Source organism: Coccinella septempunctata, chromosome 7 (genome assembly GCF_907165205.1).
Source record: "Coccinella septempunctata chromosome 7, icCocSept1.1, whole genome shotgun sequence".
In the NCBI taxonomy this organism is placed as follows: Eukaryota; Metazoa; Arthropoda; class Insecta; order Coleoptera; family Coccinellidae; genus Coccinella; species Coccinella septempunctata.
Genome location: NC_058195.1, coordinates 24,820,112 through 24,843,478, shown reverse-complemented (window position 1 = coordinate 24,843,478; position 23,367 = coordinate 24,820,112). Strand labels below are relative to the sequence as shown.

General features: G+C 36.9%; 1 protein-coding gene across 1 annotated transcript in view; it reads left to right on the top strand.

Annotated features, from left to right (window-relative positions):
• The window catches only part of LOC123316425 (dynein axonemal heavy chain 3), a 2,043,583-nt gene that overhangs the window by 249,282 nt on the left and 1,770,934 nt on the right, over positions 1-23,367 (top strand). Inside the window, exons 8-9 of the mRNA XM_044902499.1 lie at positions 15,862-16,076; positions 23,096-23,286. Of these exons, the coding sequence (XP_044758434.1) occupies positions 15,862-16,076; positions 23,096-23,286 (406 nt within the window). The remainder of the gene's footprint in view (positions 1-15,861; positions 16,077-23,095; positions 23,287-23,367) is intronic.

Genomic DNA, 23,367 nt, shown 5'->3' with positions numbered 1-23,367 from the left:
GTAGTTCTCATCAATCCTATTGATGATGATATCTCTCACCCAATTGTTCCTTTTCATCTTGTTGGCCTCTGACCAGCTTTGACTTCTTCTACTTGGGTCTATAACGTCTAACAGGTTATTCGTTAGAAGTTCTGACCGCAAGTAGTCCATCCATACCTCGAAATTGGAATTTTTCTTCAGCTTGTAATCTCTTTTAATATTGAGATTAGTACTGAGCATCTCTTGTTCCTCCAAATTTTGACAAATCTCCTCTAGTGTTTGTGGGATTGTCCACAGAAGATTTTGTTCGTTTTGTCTCAGGGCCACCATCTTCCATGGTTCTCCTCCTCGGATTTTCATGAACATGAGAATCTACCAGAACAGAATGCCTATTCTTCTCTTCTAATATTATATGCTGAGGCGGGTTTTCTCTGACTCTAAGTTATTCTGCGAAATTTGTGCTAGGGTCTGAGTGATAGACCTAGCACTTTGCATGACCTCTTTAAGTATGTTGGCGGCCTCCAATATTTGGTCAGCTGCCAACTTATTCTTCTTTGCCTCTCCCTCTATTCGTTCTAATATGTCTAGATGTTCGTTAGCAGCTTGGATAGTGATATTTTCAACCACTCTTATGATTTTGTCCGGTCCAGCAGTCTTTGATTCCTTCTCTGTAACATCAATTAAAATATTATACCTGGGTTTTCCCACACTCTAAATCTCTACAATCTGACTTCTAAAACTTCTCACAACTCTAATGTCGACATTCTCTCAACTCTCTGGTCTCTAACATCTCAGGGTTCATCTAATGTCTCTAAAAATTTCTTTAACATCTTTCATCTAATATTTTTGGTATCATACATTTATACCATTCTAATCGGAATGCAGATCAGGAAGATTGCAACTATTAATTGCATGGAAAAAACTTATTCTTGCTCAAAATATTTTCACTCCTCCTCATCAAATACCTATCTTCTTCAATACTGGAAGTGATAGAGTCTGAATCACTATCATAATCCACCAATGGTTTTCCTAGAATTCCTTTGTCTGCCATCTATTTCAGGATTTTTGAAACAGAAATATTTATATCATGTATTTCAAGATTTATTGTGCAGTAGGTGCACACTTTACACGTTTAGTATTATCTACTACCAGGTAAAGGATATAAAATTTCGTTTCGTGCTTCTGAATTGTCTCAAACGCACGGCAATCTGATACGATTCGAAACGGGGAGGTCAAGTTTTCGAGCAGCGCCACCACGTACATGTACACCTTTCTTCAACGTGCGGTATCACGCACTGCAATGAGTACCTGTTGAAATAGGTATGGCCATTAGTACAGGTACGGGACGCACACTTGAATCCTATAAAATCCTTAGCCTTCAAACACACCGCACAGCAAGCATTGTATGAAAGAAGCCCTGAAATATTGATTATTCACAGAACTTATAGAACTGCAGTATATGTAAGTCAGTGAATAAATAATTTCCGAATTGGTCATCAAACATGATGAATACACTCTTAATCATCTCAACTTCTAAGTAATGAGTTCGAAATCTCAAAATTCATATAGTCTAAACCTCTATGTGATGTGTAACATCAAACATCTCAACTTCTAAGTGATGAGTTCGAAAACTCAAAATTCATATCGTCTAAACCTCTTAGCAATGTGTAACATCAAACATCTCATTTCTCTAATTATCAACGGTTATTTATCGTTGGGAATCAAACAAGTTTATTCGTTCACTCAGTTACAGAGGAATATTCTATTTCAGCAGTGAATGGAAATAAACTCATGTCCCATCCACGGTACTAAGCAAAAACATCTCAGGTCTCTACATTTATGTTAAAATTCAGCTTACCTCAATGAATTATTGTACCACGTTCACTAAAACTAAACACTTCTTCGTTTGTTTACCTCTTTGTGAGTAGTGAAGCGTGCACTAGGCTCCTATAACCTATTGGATTTATAGGGTTTTTTTTTTTTTTTTAAATAACTTCTAATAGCTTTCATTCAACGTCTAAAACTTCTAACTTCTAAGCCTCTAAAACTGCTCTCAGACTCGGACTCTCGATAATAAGGGGCGATTGCTAGGTTAGCCATCGGTATATCAACTCAATTCATAGCGTATGGTCCGTATATACACAATTGGTAACCGAAAGTTACCAGAGCGGTTACTCTGGTGACTGATATTGAACCAAATTGTCAGGAATTCGACATATACGGACCGCCCACTTACTAACCAGAAGTAACCAAAGTGTATATACGGACCACAGCCATAGACAGTCGATACTTCTACTTTTCTTTCTTCTCAAGGATCTAGGTAGAGTTACTCTAAGGGAGCTGCTGGTGGTGTAATGTTGGTTGCCGCTCTAATATGTGTCCGGATGAAGTAATTCACCGTTCGGCGATTAATTCAGTTCTGATTAATTTTGATATTTTTCCTATTAGAGTTTTTCTTTTCTGAACAAACTGTCTCTTCTTGATACCGCATACTTCGTGATTCAAAGTTGCATCTTTTATTTGTTTAATTGTGTTAATCCTGGTTGTTACTCCCCCTGTTTAACGCAGACTTCTGTCGCCTGGTTCTCTGGTGAACCAAGACCAATCGACAGAAATCTCGAAGTCGTTCCCCTGGTAATGCTTGGCGTGTACACCCAAGGTTGCTACGGAAAGACCACAGTAACCTATTCCGTTCTACCCCTGTTGTATTCAATAACCGCTATTGATTATATTTTTCCTTTAATACCTGATAGTTTGACTGAACATAATTAATTTGAATATTGTTTAATTCATTAATTTCGCTGTATTGAGTTTGAATTCCTGATCACCGTGACAAGTTAATTATTGCATTTCTGTTTTCCTCATTTTCGAACTGGGTCATCAGCTGTATATATTTCTTGACTTGGAAATAACTGTATAGTTCACTGTAATTTAGATTATTGTAATAAATTCGGTTTTGAAGTACTTGTTATCGCTACCACCTTAAATAACCCCGAACTCTGTCTCCGACTAGTAGGTACCTGGGTGGGTTTGCTATTTCTCCCTATTGAAAGAATAGCTGGCGCTCGAGATTAAACCCTTTTACGAACCAAACCCGTTACAACATCGATTAAGACACTTAATCGCCAAAATATGGCTTTGAGTTTAGCCGGCTAAAGATACAAGAAACTATGAAACTAACATTTGATTTGTGCTCTATGCTCTTAACCTATATCTGGTTGTTTCATTTTGTTGGTTGCAGATTGTTTTTATGATTTTTATTGAAGTTTGGCTTGTGAATTTGATGCAATTGTACTCAAGTTTGAATGTTATGTATCTCATTTTAGAATTCTTGTAGTATGCAGATTCGGTCTGAGGATGCATCGGTTACACTAATGCGAAACCGGTCTCCATGCTCAATGAATGCTGTTAAGAATTTTGAATTTGACTAACCCCAAAAATCTTCTTAATTGATCTCTTGGTCTCTTTCGGTAAATTCGCATTCTCCTTTTGTCTTCCTCTGGATCGTAGTCCACTAGTCTCCTGAGTTCTTGATTCGGATGGTTTTTCGCTGTTTCGAATAATTTCTCTGCTTTTCTGTTCATGAATTCCGTTATGGTTTCCCATTTTAGGTCCCTATAAAGCATCTTGTTTTCAGTGGCATGAATTCTTTTGATGTGGCTCTCCGTAAGTCAGTTGAGGCCTAGCAACGGCTTTGATTATCTTCAATTTTGTCTCTTTCGACATGTGGCTTGTTCTTTCTATCAGAGGGTAGAGTCTATTCATCGCTGCTTTCGTTTTGTCGATTGCTTGTTTGATATGACTTTTCCAAGTAAGTCCTTTGTCATGCGTTATTCCTACATATTTGGCTTCATTTTTCCGGTCGTTTTTTTCGCCGTCAACTTCTAGATTCGTTGTGGGCCGCAGTCTTCTCTTCTGTAGTAATACTGCTTGTCTAGAACGTGTATTATCAATAATGATATGATTATATATGGGCGTGCACCAGCGTGAGAGGACGGACTAGAAGATGAAGGCACAGACGATGAAGAAAAGACGCTTAGCACGTTGGTGATTGGTGATTTAAATGTCTTCACAGAAAAAATTTTCAACAAAATAATGTTGACATTTGAGAGGGAAATGGGGAAAAAACTCCAAGCATTATTCAGTAAACTGAATTAATGGACCTTACGGATATTAGGAAGAAATCCCTCAAGATAATCTCGTGGAACATAAACGGGATCAACAATCGGAAAGGCCGAGATAAAAGAAATAATATCAGTGAGACAACCTGATATTATAGCCCTACACGAAACAAGAATAAACCGGAACAGACGACTGAATTTCATGAATTATGAAACATATAGATGTGACATAATTACAAACATCGGAGGAGAAGTAGCAATAATAATAATAATGATAATTATAATGTTTATTCATCGTTTCAGACATAAAATGTATAGGACATGTCAAATTAAACAATAAATCTACCAATCAATAATAAATCAACAAAATGAACATTATCTAAAATTAACCGAATTTATCATCTAAGAATTTCTTCACACTATAGTAACATTTATCGATTAGTAGAGTCTTAGCAGATCTCTTAAATTTAAAAATATCAGTACAGTAAAATCTGCTGGGAAGATGATTAAATAATTTGGCACCTATGTAAGCTGGTGATCTTTCATAACTTGTTGTTCTATGTCTCGATAACACTAAGGCATTACTATGTCTCGTCTGATGCTCATGAAAATCAGAGTTCTTTGGTAATTCATTCAAATTTGCGTGTATATACAGTCCCTGGCCAGTTTATTAGACGCACTGAGGATTTTTTTTATATTTACTGGTATTGCCCGAGGAAAAAGCAGAATATTTGAATTTCATTTCCACAGAATGTCAGTTTTATCTACGACTCTCATTAAATTGTTCTATTTGGCATTTATTTTTGATGTTGAAGTATTAGTACTAAAGTATGAATCAGTACTATGTTTTCCAGTGGACGTCTTGCATTCTGCAGATTTGGACGTTATTTCGATAATCCACATATGAAATCATCATCCTCGAATGCAGCAAACCGAACAATTCTGCATTGATAGTGTGCAGCTCTCTTAGCTACACAGGGTGGCTCAGCAAAATATTAGAATTTCATGCCTTATCATCAATGAATCAATATTTTTTATTGAATATGATATATTATATGTGAAAACTATTTACAGATGAAGCGTATATAACATATACATTCAATTTAATAATTCAATATTCAAAAACCAATAACCTAATAACAAATTTCAAAGCGTGTTTAATTGAGATTTTGCATCGAATCAATGCGTCTAATAATATGGCCAGGGACTGTATACTAAACAGCTGTGGATGTACCTACTTGGCAAGGTCAAACTTCTATTCTGCCTGAAGATAGGTTTACATGAATCCCGAGGATGTAACCGAAATATGGTTCTAATAATTCTCTTTTGGAGAATGAAAAAACGAGAGGATCAACAGAATTACCCCAAAGAACAATATTATAATTCATTCGACTATGTACTACTAGACTGAAGTAAACACTCAGTAGGGCAGCTCTCGGAAGAGATCTAGCGATCCGAGAGATAGCATAGCAAGATTTGTTGAGACTCTTTGACAAGGCGTCAACATGGTGGTCCCAACTCAAGTTCTGGTCCAGCTGCATCCCCAAAAATCTAACAGAGAGAGAAGATTGGTGAGAACAGATCTGTAATACTACTACAAATGTAGATCCGACGAAACACAAGGAAAAACAGAAACAGTGACGATTGTTGCCGAATTAAATCGTCCAAGAGTCGGAATTACCTCGGCATACAATCGACCACAAAACAATTCATTGGAAGGAGAGATAAACAACATGTTGGAAGGAACAAACCCGAAAATCTGCATCAGAGATTTCAACTGTAAATCCCCATTATGAAATAGCAGAACAGAGAATATAAATGGCAAATAACTCAAGGATTTTGCCGAAAAACAAAATACCATAGTGATTGGACTAGAGTTACCGACATATCTTGCGTTTGATATAGGAATACCAGATGTAATAGATATCGCGATATTGTAAGATAAAACTCCAGAATGCTCGATTGAAACTCTGGAAGATGGAACCTCAAACCACAATCCCGTGGAATTGACAATTGGTGAAAAACCAAGAGAAAAACTGCTGGAAATAAGAGAATATACCAATTGGGCTGAATACAGCCATTTAATACAATCGGAAATGACAGAAATTCCAACAATAAGCCCCCCAGACGATCTGGAATGTGCGGTTGATAAATTGGAAGTGATTATATTGAAAGCTCACAAAAAAGCACGAGAAGAGTGAAGAGACCAGCACCAAGTCATCCGCATGACAATACGCCTAAAGAAGTAAAACATCTTATCCGAGAAAATAGAAGACTCGGAAGAATAAATCGGATGAATATAAATAATCTGAATAGAAGGATCCTCCACCGCTATAGCCAAGTTCTGAAAACTGCCCTCAAAGATCTTAGAACAAGAGTTCAAGAACTGATTACAATTCATTCTGCATGGAGAATGCAAAAAAACCTACGAGGAGAAAAGACTAAAATTCCACCCCTACACGGAGAAAGGGAAATGGCGTATACTAATACTGATAAGGCAGATGCATTGGCGGACTCGATCGAACGAGAATCAAGAATAAATTACAGGATAGACGACGATAATGAAGATTTGGAAGAACTGGTTGAAGAAATGGATGAATTACCAGCGGCTTCTAAAATAGACGAACAAACATCGCCAAATGAAATCAGGGAAATAATCAGAAGTTTGAAGAAGAGGAAAGCTCCCGGAAGCGATGAAATGACGAATGTTGTGTTGAAGAAATTACCTAGAAAAGGTATAGACGCTCTAACAAATATCGCGAATGGAATTATGAGGACAGAACACTACCCAGAAAAATGGAAAACAGCGGAAGTCATAGTGTTCAATAAATCATTCAAAGAGAAGAAGTTCCCACAAAACAGAACGATAAGTCTACTGTCGGCTTTAGGAAAAGTAGTGGAAAGAATTATAGCCCCGAGGCTAAATAAGGAAACCGAAAATCTGAAACTAATACCAACAGAACACTTCAGATTCAGAAGAGAGCATTCAACAGAGCAACAATTATTAAGGCTCACAGAATACATCACAGAGGGATTCCAAAATGAACAAGCTACAGGTCTTGTTTTACTAGACGTCGCCAGAGCATTCGACAGAGTATGGCATAAAGCATTTATATATAAGATGAGATGTGCTGGATATTCCATAAAAATATGCAAGTTGATCCGGAATTATCTCAAAAGTAGAAGATTTCACGTAAAGTGGAAGGAGAATGCTCCACAACAAGAGATATAGAGACTGGAGTACCCCAAGGGTCAGTACCTGGGCCATTTCGGCGCGTACAGGGTTTTTCACCATAAATTGTTCCCCCTCTTACTCTGTTACAAAAACAGATGCATTAAAATATATCAAATAAAAGTTATACGAAAGAAAAATTTTTTGAAAATGATTATGTCAATTGAAATATATGCAGATGAACAACACATTGAACGCAACTAAATGTTTTCAAATGGGACACTCATTCCTTCATCATTTGATAGGTTATTTTCTCCTGATCTCGACTTTACCGATGTGAAAGATTCAAATAAAACATAGGAGTTTCAGTGTTTAATTCGAATAGGCTCGTTGTCTAATGGAACATTAGAAGAATCTAATGCCGGACGCCGAAGCCAGACTAGAGGATCGAATCCGAATGATGAATCAGTAACACTCGAAACGCGAGATGGGTTATAGAAACTTATTACAAGGCGACGACTCGATCTTCAATCGCCTGTAGGGGACCTTTGGGTGGAAGTCAGCGACGCCCTTAACGGTACAGGACTTTTAATTTGTTGTACTTAATTTGAATCTTCAACGAGTCTTAGCTATGGTTTCTGATGGAGCTATCCTTATTTGCGGAGACTTCAATATTCCGGACATAGTGTGAGCTCCAGCTGAGAGACTTTCACTTTCTTCCCCTAAAATTCCTCATGCATTCCAGAACATCATGAATACCCTAGATTTCGGAAATTTTCTGCAATTTAATGGTTTTAAGAATACCAACGATAGAGTACTTGACTTAATTTTCTGCAACAAAAGTGTAATCTCTGGTCTTTATATGTCAAGGTGCCCACTGGTCCCAGTTGATGTTCACCATGTTCCTGTTGAGGTAAGTATATCCTGGCCTAACCTGTCGAGGTCATTTGGAAGCGTGAATAAGAAGGTCTTGAACTTCAGGAGGGCTGATTGTTCAGGATTAAATGAAGATCTCAGGAATACAGATTGAAATGACTTATTTTCCTCTGAAAACGACGTCGATGCCATGACTGATTCATTCTACAGAGTGATCAATGACTTGGTTCGAATCCATATTCCAACTACTAAAGTGAATAACAAATTTCCAGCATATTTTTCCAAACACACTATAGCCGAAGTAAATAAGAAAAAGAGACTCCATAAAATATGGAAGAGGAGTGGTACTGTTGCCGGTTACAATCTTTTCAGTGAGGTCAGGAATTCTGCTGAGAACATGATTGCTTCAGATTATAAATCATACATAGAGTCGATCGAAAAAAACATTCCACTGAAGACCAAGAAGTTTTGGAATTTAGTTTCCATCAAATCTAATAATAATGATAAGCTGCCCTTCTCTATGTCTCTGGATGACAGGACTGCTTCTGGTGGTCGAGATGTCTCCGAGTTGTTCGCATTTTACTTCGGGACTGTATACCAGCCTCTCGAGCAGAGGCCTTTATCTCCAGAATTCAAGTTGAGACCCAGCTGCGGACGTTTAGGCTCGATTCACTTCACCGAGGAAGACGTGCTGGAGGCTTAGACCCGAACAAGTCAGCGGGACCTGATGGAATTCCATCCTTCTTTGTCAAGTCTTCGGCGGTGGGACTGTCAACCCCTCTCTTCTTGATTTTTCGTAGGTCTATGGATGCCGGAATTTTTCCCGAAATATGGAAGTCGTCATTATTGATTCCAGTTTATAAGGATGGTGATCGTATTTCTGTTCGGAATTATAGACCCATATCTAAATTGAATATATTTTACAAGCATGTTTTTTGGTTCGTGAAAAACTGCCTCAATATCGAGCAACATAGGTTTTTTGCTGGAAGGTCCGTTGAGTCTAATTTGATTACTTATTCGGAGTACATACTGAATGCTCTAGTAGGAGGTTTCAAGTTGACTCAGTTTATGTTGATCTGAGCAAGGGATTTGATAAGCTCTGTCACAATATTCTGGTGTTCAAGCTTTCATCCATTGGCATCCATGGTGATCTCCTGTCAAGGTTTGCGTCTTACTTGTCCCATAGAGTGCAGGTCGTGTCTATTTCTGGCTTCAAATCACGAGCAATCATAGCCACTTCAGGTGTCTCTCAGGGCTCCCATTTGGACCATCTTCTATTTTGAATTTACATTTATGATTTGATGTTTATATTTAAGTTTGTCATGTTCCTCTTATATGCGGAAGACATTAAATTTTTCTTATCCATCAAGAGTTTATTGGACTGCTTACTCTTTCAAGAGGACTTGAACTCATTTGTTGAATACTGTAAATTAAACAAGCTTCATCTTAATTTCACCAAGTGTCAATCTATAACGTTCACAACAAATCTCAATATCTTCGATTTCAACTACAAACTTGGCGACCACACTTTGTGTAGGGTGTCGTCTGTTAGAGACTTGGGCATTTTATTTGATTCTAAGATGACTTTCGAAGAACACATCTCCAATACAGTGAGTAAATGTGTGTAACAGGCTAATGGGTTTCATAGTCAGGGGCAAACCAAGTATAGTGTTTGGAACAGTTTATATACCACCGAGCTCTTGTTCTTTGAATAGGTTTCAGATGTATGAGAATCATTGTGCTAATATAGAACATATTGTAAGTGAATTCGAACATCAGCAAGTTTTCATAGCTGGAGATTATAATTTGGGAAATGTTAGTTGGCATAATGCCTGTTTGGGTAGCGTTTCTGATCCTTGTGCTCGTGTTCTGGTTGATGCTCTTGCTTTTGGCGACTTACACCAGGTAAATTCAGTTAAGAATGTGCATGATACTATGTTGGATCTCGTTCTGTCTGGTGATGCTGATCTCTTTATTGAGCCTGCTGTGGATGTTATCTCTCGATTGGACCTTTACCACCCTGCACTTTGTGCACACATTCCGTTGGATCCTGTCCGGTCTCCTGATGTCGGTAGTACTTATTTTAATTTCAAGAAGGCCAATTATGCAGAAATCAACAGATATTTATTGGATGTGAACTGGGCTGGGATTCTGTCCGAGTCTGGTCATGTGGATGACCTCGTAAATGCTTTCTATGAAGTGCTCATGGCGGCCATTGATAGGTTCGTGCCCAGGATCAGAATAAGGAGGTCAACCTTTCCTCCGTGGTTCTCTGTAGAGTTGAAGAGACTTATTTTCCGGAAGAAGGAGGTCCATCGAGTATACAAGAAATTCAAACGTTGGGAAGATTATCTAGCATTCAGCAAGATAAGGTCGGAGTGTGCTTCTTTGGCGGCCACATGTTATTCAGAATATATTTCTGATGTTGAAAATTCGTTGAGAGAGAATGTCAAATCATTTTGGAATTTCACGAACTCTAAGAGAGAAAACAACGACTTGCCGCTTAATATGCACCTAAATGAAGGTATTGCTAGTGTAGATTCACATATTGCTGAACTTTTTGCCGAACATTTTAAATCAGTATATTTACCAACTTTTGATTCTACATGTGGGTCTACAGTGCCGCCGTCAAGCGGTCAACTTGGAGATTATATTTTATCTTTTTCAGTTGAGGAGGTTTTGGACCGAATGCATTCGCTAGATACCAACAAAGGTCCTGGACCTGACGAGATTCCACCCTTTTTTCTGAAGAACTGTTCCTCATCTCTTGCTCTTCCACTTCAGATAATATTCAATAAGTCTTTAAGTACAGGTATTTTTCCTGAACATTGGAAGTGCAGTACAGTTAAACCTTTGTACAAATCTGGTGACAGATCTGACATTAAAAACTATAGACCTATATGCATCATTAGTGCCATACCGAAAGTTTTTGAATCCTTAGTGTTGGAGCGATTGCGCAGAGACATATCTTCTAAGCTATCAGAACAGCAGCACGGTTTTGTTTGTGGTAAGAGCGTTGAATCGAATCTCCTTGTGTTTGTTCAGTATGTTATGGATTCTTTGGAGGGGGGAAAGCAGGTTGACGTCATATATACGGATTTCTCCAAGGCATTTGATAAGGTGAATCATAGTATCTTGAGGGGGAAGCTATTGGCATTTGGTATCTCGGGCAGATTGCTCAGTTGGTTCATGTCATACTTAGATAGTCGTTCGCAAAGGGTTAAGGTTAGGGCTTCTTTCTCCTTGTCATATGTGATCCGGTCGGGTGTTCCACAGGGCAGTCATCTTGGGCCTTTCCTGTTTCTGATGTACATTGATGACATTAAGACATGTTTCAGATTCGCGAGGTTCCTCCTCTTCGCAGATGACTTGAAGATATTTTTGGTAGTCAACACTTTATTAGATATGCTCAATCTCCAATCCGATCTGGAGAGACTCGAACAGTGGTGCAGGTTAAATGCTGTGTTCATTAACGTTGACAAATGTAAACACATGTCAATATTTAGAAAGGGATGCTATTTCCATTCTCGTTATTCTTTAGGAGGAGAGAAATTGGTTGAGGTTGATGTGGTGAGGGATTTAGGTGTTTTGTATGACTTCAAAATGAGTTTCAGACTGCATATGGAGGATATTGTTGCTAAGGGATTAAGGTCGCTTGGTTTTGTTTTGAGACATTCCCATGAATTCAGTGATATCAATACTATAAAACATCTGTATGTAACTTTGGTAAGACCTCATCTTGAGTTCGCATCTTCTGTGTGGTGTCCTTATACTTCACAGGACAGTGACAGGATCGAGAGTGTTCAGAATAAATTTCTTCTCAATATTTCTTATAGAATGGGCATTTCTCGATTAAATTTTTCGGCAACTCACATGAGATCTGTACTTCACTTACCAACTTTGAAGACGCGTAGGATTAGGAGCGACGTATTGCTCTTCACTAGGCTTTTAATGGGGAAACTGTCGACGACTGAGCTCCTCTCTCTCTTTGCTTTTCACGTTCCACCCAGAAATACTAGGAGGTCTGCCTTCCTCAGTGTTCCTAATTACAGGCTAAATTACACACGGGCATCTCCCATTCCCAGGATTTCAGAACGGGTGAATGTTGCCGGACAACTTGGCATCGACTTTGTAAACTCATCATACTCCGCCATAGTGAGAAATGTTAATAATTGTTTGATTTGAATTAGGTATGTGCGATATTTTTGTTGACTTATATTTTTGTTCTTATTTTGTAATTGGGTTTATCCCGTGAATAAATAAATAAATAAATAAATAATATGAACCTGCAAATCCTTCAAATCCAATGAACCACTTTTTAGCCTTTATTATGTCTACATTTTTAGCCGTCTGAGTTTTGGAAGTTGTATCTGGAATCCTTAGTACAATGTTTACAAAAATCGTCTCGAGCATGTTCAAAATAAATTTATTAGATATATCGAATACAAAGCCACGAACATCTACCCTTTAGGGGACATTCTACCCCTAACGAATAAATATTCTTCGAAATCTTTAGAAACATCTAGAACTCACAGGGATTTAGTATTTCTCTTTAAGATCATACGGGGTTTCATAGATTCCCCGTATCTTCTTGGGCAGTTGAAATTCCATATTCTGACATTTTTTCGAGGGAGCAACCTCTCTTCAGAGTCCATAATTACAGGACCAATTTAGGAGGGAACAATCCGTTATGCAGAATGTGTCGGATGTATAATTTACATGCACGAGATATTGACATTTTCAACTGTTCCTTGGATAGTTTCAAAAACAGTTTGAAGAAATACTATAGATAGATTTCTCATTGTACATGTATTTTGGATTTATTTCTGTCATATGTACATATGTGTAAATAAATAAATCATCATCATCATCATCATAAAGCTTATCCTGTCCACTGCTGAACGAAAGCCTTCCTCAACTCTAGCCATTTTTTTCGGTCTTGTGCCACCTGAATCCAGTTTCCAACTACTCTTTTTATATCATCCGTCCACCGGCTAGGAGGTCGACCTCTACTTCTATATGCTTCATGTCTGGGCCTCCACTCCACAAGTCTCTTCGTCCATCTTCCATCACTTATTCTCGCCACATGTCCAGCCCAATTCCACTTGAGCTGTAAGATAGTCTCAACTGCGTCCCGTACTCCTGTTCGGTTTCTTATTGTTTGGTTTGGTATCCTATCTTTAAGGGTAACTCCCAACATTGATCTTTCCATTCTCCGTTGCATCACTTGTATTTTGCAGATGTTCCTTTTGGTCAATGTGTCTCAGCTCCAAACGTGAGAACAGGCAAAATACATTGATTGAATACCCTCCTCTGTAAGCATATTGGGACATCAGCTGCTATCAGTACATGTTTGAGTCTACCGAAAGCCGCCCACGTCAAACCTATTCTTCGTTCGATTTCGTGAGTCTGGTTATCTCTCCTGATGCCGATTTCATGGCCCAAATATCTGTAGATATGCACTTGCTCTAAGTTAATATTAGTGACTTTTAGAGGGCTACTCAGTACCAAATTTGTCATGTATTGAGTCTTTGATAGATTCATTTTCAAACCGAAATTTTCCAAGACACCGTTTAGCATATCCAACATGTATTGTGCCTCTGGTATGTTGTCCGTTATGAGCACAATATCATCTGCAAAGTAGAGATGGCTTATCTTCTCACCATCAATGTTTACTCCTGTTGTACTCCAGTTTGCTCTCTTCAGTATACTCTGTATAAATGCAAAAACAATTTAGGTGAAAGTGTGTCGCCTTGTCTTATAAATATAAATAAATAAAAATAAATAAATATCTGTTGAAAACGATTATTTTATTCCACTCTTATGGGAGCCATGGGAGGAAATTATTTGCCTCAATGAAAATAACACAAATAATTGAAGTATGCAAATATCATGTATGACTCTTGAATATCTAAATAATGTGACTTTCGAAATTTCAGTGTTCCTAATATGGTTTCTTCACTCCTTTTGTTCCTAATTAAACAGTATTGGTAATCTTCGAGGTCGTCAAATGAAATAATATTTAAATTTCAGTTCCCTGAATTGGTTTGAAATTTTTCTTTTTTCTTCATCAAGAATATGAGAATTTACATGAGTGAACGCAACAAAAATAAATCTTTCTGAAATGACTTCCATTTCATCATTTTTACCTTTAAAGATTCGATGCGCACTAAAGATGGCAACGTCCCCCCGCTGGCAGAGGTGTCAGTTTCTTTTCGACTAAGACCAAGGAATTTTATATCGAAGATTCTGCCTTCCTAAAATTTTTGTTCTTTCGACGTTGCTAGCTCTCTTAAAATCTGAACTAGTAATAGAAAATAGGCACACGCCCAACATAATTTGAAGGTCCCCCCTGATTCCTTTCAATTTCAGAAAAAATGGAATAAAACCTTGAGGCACACATAGGTGTTCAAACACCTTAGTTTTCGTGCGCAGGGTTTTTCTTGAAGACATGTCTTTATTCAAGTAATTAATACTGGGATTCTTTTCGAGAAAAAATTCCCATGAACGAATATCTTAAACGTACGTTATTTGAGATAGGGGATATTGCAGTGTTGAGAAGAATAATATGTTTTGATAGTCTCTGTTGCTATTGTATATATTTTTATGCAATTCGGTACACCATCATTGACTTAGGATATTATTTTGGCTTCCGTACGGATCTTGCAAACATACGAATAATGCCTATTATAATGAACTAATCGAGATACTCAGCCACCATATATTTCAGATAAATACCTTTGATCGGTGAAGGCAGACCAGTTTAGTACTTATTTTGGTCTCAAGTATAACTACGCCCTAAGCGATTTCCATTGGTTCAATAGACTGATTTGTTGCAATTATTTGATGTCTATGACTACCTAATGCATAGAGAATAGGTAGCGATGTCGGTATAAATTACTTTTTCAGGTTTATTTATGGCGCAGTTGATTTTCTGTTGTATCAATAAAGGCTAATAATTTAATTTCAAACATCAACATCTTCACGCTACTGGTGCCTATTCAATTAACGCGAAGCTAGTCTTTGCATAATTGATTGATTTAGCTGTTCTTGTTCCACACCTGCAAATTGTCTATTCTTTTTTTTTTCTATATTTCCAACTCATTCGCTTGTACTCGTGCGTAGTTTGTCTTACGTCTCTCGTACACGTACGGAACGTTATTGGACGTTTATTCGGATATAAAATTTGAACCTAGCATAAGAGGCATTACCATCAGATACACCAAGAAAGTATCTTCACCTTTTTGTTCTTCACCACTATATATATATATATATATATATATATATATATATATATATATATATATATATATATATATATATATATATATACTTGAATTCATTTTTACCTGAATTCTTTTTAAATTATATTTACACTGAAGAAGGCGGATGCGCCGAAACGTTTGTGAACATTAAAGAAAGTTTCAACTTCAACCTAGATACCCAATGAATAAGTCCTTTACATATATATATATATATATATATATATATATATTATATATATATATATATATATATATATATATATATATATATATATATATATATATATATATATATATATATCATAAAATTTGGCAGACCTGCGCATTTCTAATCTTCGTCTATACCGGTAGCTGTTCTCTACGTATTCGCAATTAATTTTCTTCTTTAACACTACGGATTCTGTAGTAAAGAAGGAGGCACAAAGTTGAATGGAACCAAATATTTCAGAATTTGCAAGTCATAAAACATACCTTATGGCCATCCATGAAGATGATGAGGTTGTTATAAATATGTTGAATCAAGCAATGGAGATCTTCGATGCAAATACAATTGGTCCTATGAAATATCTAAAATTATATGAGGATTATTTTTATATCCTGAACGGAAATGCGGAGAAGGAACTAGAAGATTTTTTTGCTATGGATCCTTTTCCCTACCTGAAGGTGAGTAGTACTTGTTTTAGAAGTTATATAGCTAAAAGGTAATAATAGTTCTCCAATAGGGTAATGGCCGTATGCACCGTTTCATTGAACGACGTTTAAGCAAAGAATCTCTATGAAAAATAAAAGACGCTTAAGGAATTAATCTCGTTTAATGAAACTGTGCATATTTTAAGAATGAATTAGAATATAGTGCGACAACAAACTGCCATCCAAAAGACATAGGTTGGCATCATTATTTGTCAGCAATACTTTACATTATTGCATTGAATGCAGAACAGGAGATGTTGTCCCCATTCTCCATATATTTCTTACGTTGATCTTGACCTTGCCAAAAATTTCTAATTTTCTTATAGTTCGTGAATTTTTATATTCAGATTTGAAGTTTTTAATGCCAAATCTGTTTTTAGTAGTTTATTTCAATAAAGAACTCTAATCCCAATAAACATACACACGTGTATTTCACGTTTACATGTGGTGGGGGACATTGATTGAAGGTTACTCGTTGAATTTTGTAACGTTATTTCGAATCCTAAATTCCACCATACGTTGATTTCACATATAATCAACGTTTATGATTTAGCTAGTTATTGAATCCACTAATATGAAACGTTGTCATTTCAATGCACCCTCAACTTGTATTCAATAGGAAGTGAGAAACATTTAATTAACGTTGAATACTATACAATTCAACAACTCATTACTGTAGTCACCAATATGTAACGTGTCTTTAGCGTACTTCCTCAACGTATATTCAATAGGAAATAAAAAACATTACATCAGCGTTGTGTACGAAATCATTCAACAACTCGTTACTTTAGCCACGAATATGAAACGTGATCCTGTGGTGTCTCCTCAACGTATATTCAATTGAAAGCAAGAAACATTACAATCACGTTGAAGATTAGATAATCTTTGTTGAAGACGGAACTATCCAAGATCCTCTTCCTTTAGCCTCTATTATAAAACTGAAACGTTTCCTTGTCATGCAAAATAGTAAATATTGAAAAAAAATGTGAGTGGCACTTTTTTATAATGGATTGAGTATGTTCTACCAGTTATCATTAGTCATGGGATCAGTTTATGATTTGAATCAATTCAAAAGACTGGTATGAGTGATATCTTTGGGTATTCAACCCCAAAAATAATAACTCAAATAATACAAATGGTGATATTAAGAATAGATATTGAGACGATGACTTCTGATGTCAGATATGATATTATGCTGATAGGCTGCGGCGGTCTGATTGACAGCGATGTAGGGTAGGAAGCCAAAGGTACCAGGTTCGAATCCCGTCGTGGTGATGGATGTTTGCGGTTGTCTTGATGAACCTAGTTTGATAAGAGATAATGTTTGGCTAATGAAAACAATCACAAGGCAGGCTAATGGGTAGAGGGCAGAAAAACAAATGAAGTTTTATTTCAGAATCAACATTTAAATTTCGTATGGTAGCAACGTTTCTTCAATCGAATGGCAACGTTATATTCTCGTAGAATTTCCATTCCAAAAACATTGTCCGCTACGTTACTATAACACTAGAATGAAACGTATTTCCTAACGAAATTTTGCCAGTTTCTCAACGTAGCGTTATTTGAAGAACTCAACGTTACTGCCCCGTATCTGTGTTTATTGGGATATTTTCAATAATACGGTAATATGTTCTATATAGTAGTAACCCTCCTATCCTATCCATCATTTTTTTGGTAGGGGTCTTAAGAGACCCTATGCGATTAATTGGGTGATGCGCCGACCCAGATAGCACAGAGACATCTTAAAGACGTCTGTTACCGACATTGTGTAGGGGAGAGTTCCTTTGAATTGGACAACCCATGAACCGGACGCTACTGTTTTCTACTACACTCGATAGTAATTTGGCATACTTTACGTAAACCCCATTTTCGCAACAAGGCGCGAGCCACTGGTTCAGCCATTTTCCAAGAGATCTCGATTGATGTTGCGAAAATGGGATTTACGTAAAGGATGCTAAATAGTAATTTAGCATCCTTTACGTAAATCGATAGTAATCGAGTGAAGTAGAAAACTGTAGCGTCCGGTTCATGGGCTGTCCAATTCAAAGGAACTCTCCCCTAAGTCTCAAAGACGTCTGTCGACGCCTGGCATACGTCATACGTCTTAAAGAGGTCCAAGTTACTGCTTATGTTAAAACTAAAAACGTCTCTAGGACGTCTTCTTGAAAGCTTTTTTAGGTCCGAAGCGACCTGAAATGTACATCTTCTAGACGTAACTTTTAGACCTACTAGAGGTCTAAATTGAATTTAAATAATGATAATAAATATGCAAATTTACAAAATCGCTCTAATTTTTCAATGCACTTTAAAATGTGTGAAATTCTTCAAATAAGTAAGTACAAATTTCAGGGTCAAATACAGAAATGAAAGGAATTAATTTTTCGATAGGCTTCATTTTTTATTAATATAACTCCATAACTGTATATTTCAGTATTCAATCGATAATATGGGAAAAGACACAGAAAAAAATAAATATTTATATTATATATATTTTTTTTTCACCATCTAGGGTTCTGGTTACTAAGAGGAACCGGGTCATATCTGACCAAAATTCTCTTAGGTCGTTGTCAGGAACATTCTCACAATCCTAGCTGTCCACAGGATCACTTCTATCTGTGCTATGCTAATGAGGTTCAAATCAAGTTCTAAAGATTGTGTATTATCGACTAAGTGACTTTCAATAAGTCAATAATTCATTCGCTCAATAGTCCGGGAGGTGGTGTCACTTTTTTATTAGTGATTAATCTGCAACTCAAATGTGATTAATTAAAGAGTTGCACTATTACTGTACTCGAAATCGAAAGTCAGTCAGCGCGACCGTGGTGGGCGTGGGCGTGGGAGGCGGTGGAACTCGCCGGAAAAATCTCAAAAAAAAGTGATTGATCTCCACGTGAAACTTTGTAATAATGTGAATTATTCATTATTATGAGTGAAAATCGGCGTCAGTCACTTTCCCGATGGTGGAAACATCGTCAGTCAAGCGGTTGAAGTGGTCGGAAAAATCTGAAAATTGACAAGTGACCCATCTCCACTTGAAATTTTGAAAAATGATTATTTTAATCAAATTGAACGTAAAAATGGACGTCAGTCACGTTTATAGTGGTGGATACTGCGTCACTCAGGCTTCCAAAGTCAAGGGCAGTGACCAGCTTCTTTTGGCGCGCTGCACCTTTTATGCAGTTCAACTGATGCATATTCCACCGGCATCGTGCTGGCTGACGATTATTTATCGAGTGTACGTAACAATTACTTGTTTATACAGGGTGTTTCATTATAAACTGGACAAACATATATAGTGGGTAAATGACACCGGGAGAATCACTTTTGCCTTATGACATATACCCCGTTTTCGACGCAGAAGCGTGAAATGCGTCGTATTTTAGCAATATTCTATTGAGTATGCTCAGTTATGTATGAACCACAAAGTAACGGTTTCTGGTCACATCGGAGTATTTTTGAATGCGCAATTCAGAAAATAAATTTCAAAATGGCGGAAAACCTTCGATGTTCGTGATTTTTTTGTTTTTGTTTCCAAATTGAATTTCATTTTCAGAATGAACACAATTTTCGAAAGATTTCCTTGTAGTTTCCTACAATCAGGAAACATTTCAACAATTTCGAGTTTTCATTTCTTAGAAACGCGTCATAAGGCTTATATTCAAACTTCGGTCACGTGATTCATGTCCGATTTTCAGGTAGTTTCGTATTCTTCCCTTCCCTTGTAAATTCATCCTTAATTGTCTTGTTTATATCCACCTGAACATAGGAAAATACAGGCAATGCTCTGATTTTCATGGATACGAAACATGACACACTGATACCATAGCCTTCCCCAGGCATCATACAGTTAAATATGAGTCCCCACCAATTTATATAGGTATCAAATTATATAACCATTTGCCCAGTCGTTTGAAATAAATGAGTGGAAAATCTTTCAAGAAAGAAGTTAAGTTCCTTTTAACTAACAGGTGTTACTATAGTGTGGGGGACTCCATTTGTTGAATTTGTTATTTTTTTTCTCTTGTATTTGTCATAATATATGACTTGTCCTATACATTTCTTAAGGGTCCAAAAGGATCAATAAATTTTATTTATTTATTTATATGATGAAACACTCTGTATAAACACAGTGTATGTACACTCGATAAATAATCGTCAGCCGGCACGATGCCGGTGGAATATGCGTAATTCGAACTGCATAAGGTGCAGCGCGCCAAAGGAAGCTGGTCACTGCCCTTGACTTTGGAAGCATGACTGACGCAGAATCCACCACTATAAACGTGACTGACGTCCATTTTTACGTTCAATTTGATAAGAATAATAATTTTTCAAAATTTCAAGTGAAGATCGATCACTTCATTTTCCGATTTTTCCTACCACTTCAAACGCCTGACTGACGATGTTTCCAGCATCGGGAACGTGACTGACGCCCATTTTCACTCATAATCATGAATAATTTACATTATTACAAAGTTTCACGTGGAGATCAATCACTTTTTTTTTAGATTTTTCCGGCGAGTTTCATCGCCTCCCACGCCCACGCCCACCGCTATTGGTCTGACTGACGTGCGGACCTCATATGTACAAGTGGAGAACTACTCATCCTAAAAAATTCGTGTGAAGATCGATCACTAGTTCAAAAGTGACGCCACCTCCCGGACTATAACGTTTTACAGTTGTGCGAATGAGATATTTTCCTTATAAAAGATATCACGTCCTTTCGTTTGCATAGGAAGTGTAACACTTTTCTACACTTGGTGTAATTTACACTCGATCTTAGTATTCGTTTGATGATTGCTGATTGGATTTACACCAGTGTAGAGGAGGTGTAGTGTTAGTAGTAAAAGGGAGGTGTAATATTAGTGTTCTGTGGTGTGAAATGCAAAATTTCATCACTTAACAAGAGGATGAAAAAATATCAAATCTTCTGAGAAACATGCGCAAACATCGCCAAATAGCGTAACCATAGATTGAATCAAAATTATTAGTCTATGAGCGTAACAACCTAACTTCAGAGATTTTTTTTCTTTCGTTTTCGGAACTACACTGAAAAGCAGCTGATTCAAAGTGCAGTGTAGATTACACTACACCAAGAAACAGATGAAAGGACCTATCATCTATATCAAGCATGTCATTATTGCACCACAACCTGTTCGAGTTATTAGACTACACTGTGAGAGAAGAGAATTGTCGTGCACAAAAAAAAAACTTTGAAACGTTTTGCAAATCGGTTATTTTCCTGATTGTCAATATAATTAATATTAATCATGTTTCATCAAGTGATCAGCGAAACATCCATAACGGTCATAACGGTTGATATGAATCGATCAGGATAAATTCATTTCGCATACAGTCTCTGTATTTTTGAAAATCCCATCTTATTTATTGTATTGTATATAAAATGATAAAATGATTGCGGAAAAAAACAAATCAACTCTCACATGATTTTATGGTATTAGTATAATTAATCTTAAGCAATATTTTGGCGATTAATCATCTTAATCGATGTCTCAGAGCGTTTTTAAGCGTGACGTCGTGAATTTTGTTGTCGCAAAAATAGAATATCGCTAATGGTTGAGTCATCTGTCATTGTGATTAGACAGCTAATTGTGAATTTTTCAATTTCTGTTCTTGGGCTATTATTTGGAAAATATTTATTTATTTCAAATGGTAATGCAGAAAGTGCATTATTGTCAGTAAAAGCAAAGAGGAACAAGAGATTTCACTCCTCGAATTTAGTTCCCGAATCTACGTCAATGGTGGGGCGACCTTCGCAATGCTTTGCCCCGAACCAATTTCCCACTTACCTTCTAGTTGCGAGGGAGCCAATCAGATCGCAGGAATTTCGAATGGCCAATCAGATTGAAGATTCAGTCGAACAGAATCAGCTGATCTCTTGTTTTGATTGTCAAATTGAAAGCAAATAATCCTTGGTTAAAGGATTTTTTCATTAGAATAAAGAATAAGTCATCATTTATTAATAATATCGATAAATAGGCCACTTCAACCCGATGTCAGATAGACATCACAATAGAATTGTGGAGGATTAACAGGTGTTGTTTACGTAAATAAAACATATAAATCATATAATTAGGAATATTATTGTACTTTTAGTTAATATACGTACATTGAATTAGCATTATATTCTTCGAGTGACGAATTTCACTTGTAATGACGCGTTTTTTGTCGTCCATAATTTTTGTGAGGTTAGAAGGTTGGAATGGCTTCGATTCGTAAGAGTTTCAATCGTTTTCTTCATAAGTCAACAGACAATCATATTGACATTATCAATGTTTCTAGAGGATAGTTCGTGATAATTTGAAATTCAGAAAATAATAATAATAATTGTCTGCTAGGTTATGTTTGAAAATTTCGAATTTGACGTAAGGGACTCCGCCCATTTCTGCTCAAGGTCAAAGTAACACGCAGCGTCATAATAGTAGAGTGAAATCTCTTGTTCCTGTTTGGTAAAAGCGCTCTTCCCTTATAGAAATTCAAATCAAATTCGATAAATATAAAAAATGTATTCTCCCTTCTTCTTTACCTCTTTCCGCTTGAGACGACACAGGCGCTCTTCAGAGACCGCCAGGTTCCGCTTAAAGCGTCTTAAAGACTGACGTCATAACTTATTCGCTCAAATAGCACCGCTAAGAGACGCTTCACGCGTCTTAGGGTGACCGGCCACCGAATGCGAAGTTGAGCGTTTTCAATGCTAAATGACGAGCTACGTCACTCGATTCGTAGCTTGTCTTGTTCGTATTAGTACTGAAAACGCTCACTTTCGCTCAAATTTGCATTCGGTGGCCGGTCACCCTCAATCAAGAAAATACGGCTTTATTCTATATTCATCTGCTGCGATGAGTAACTTACCATGTATGTAGTTTCAGGTTACCTCCGAAACAAATCGATTCCAGAACATCGATATAATGTGTTCTACCAATTATTGAATCAACCGTCACAAATTTCACTCCTCTAGAAATATTAATTTTCAGGATTTTTCGAAGAAAATTCGCGCTTACGAGAAGAAGAAGAATGAAATAATTGATCTCCGAAGAAACATTCCTCTGAATATGGTGAACTTGGACTGCAGTTACCTGAATGAAACTCTGTACAATATAATTGATGGTTTGCGAACCCATATTGTGAAGTATTTCATTGATGATACTCACATCTCTAATAGAAGGTCAGTAAAAATAAGTATGTCATTAAAAATATGACATTGTAATTTGAATTTTTTTTATGGATTCACATAAAGAGAAATTAT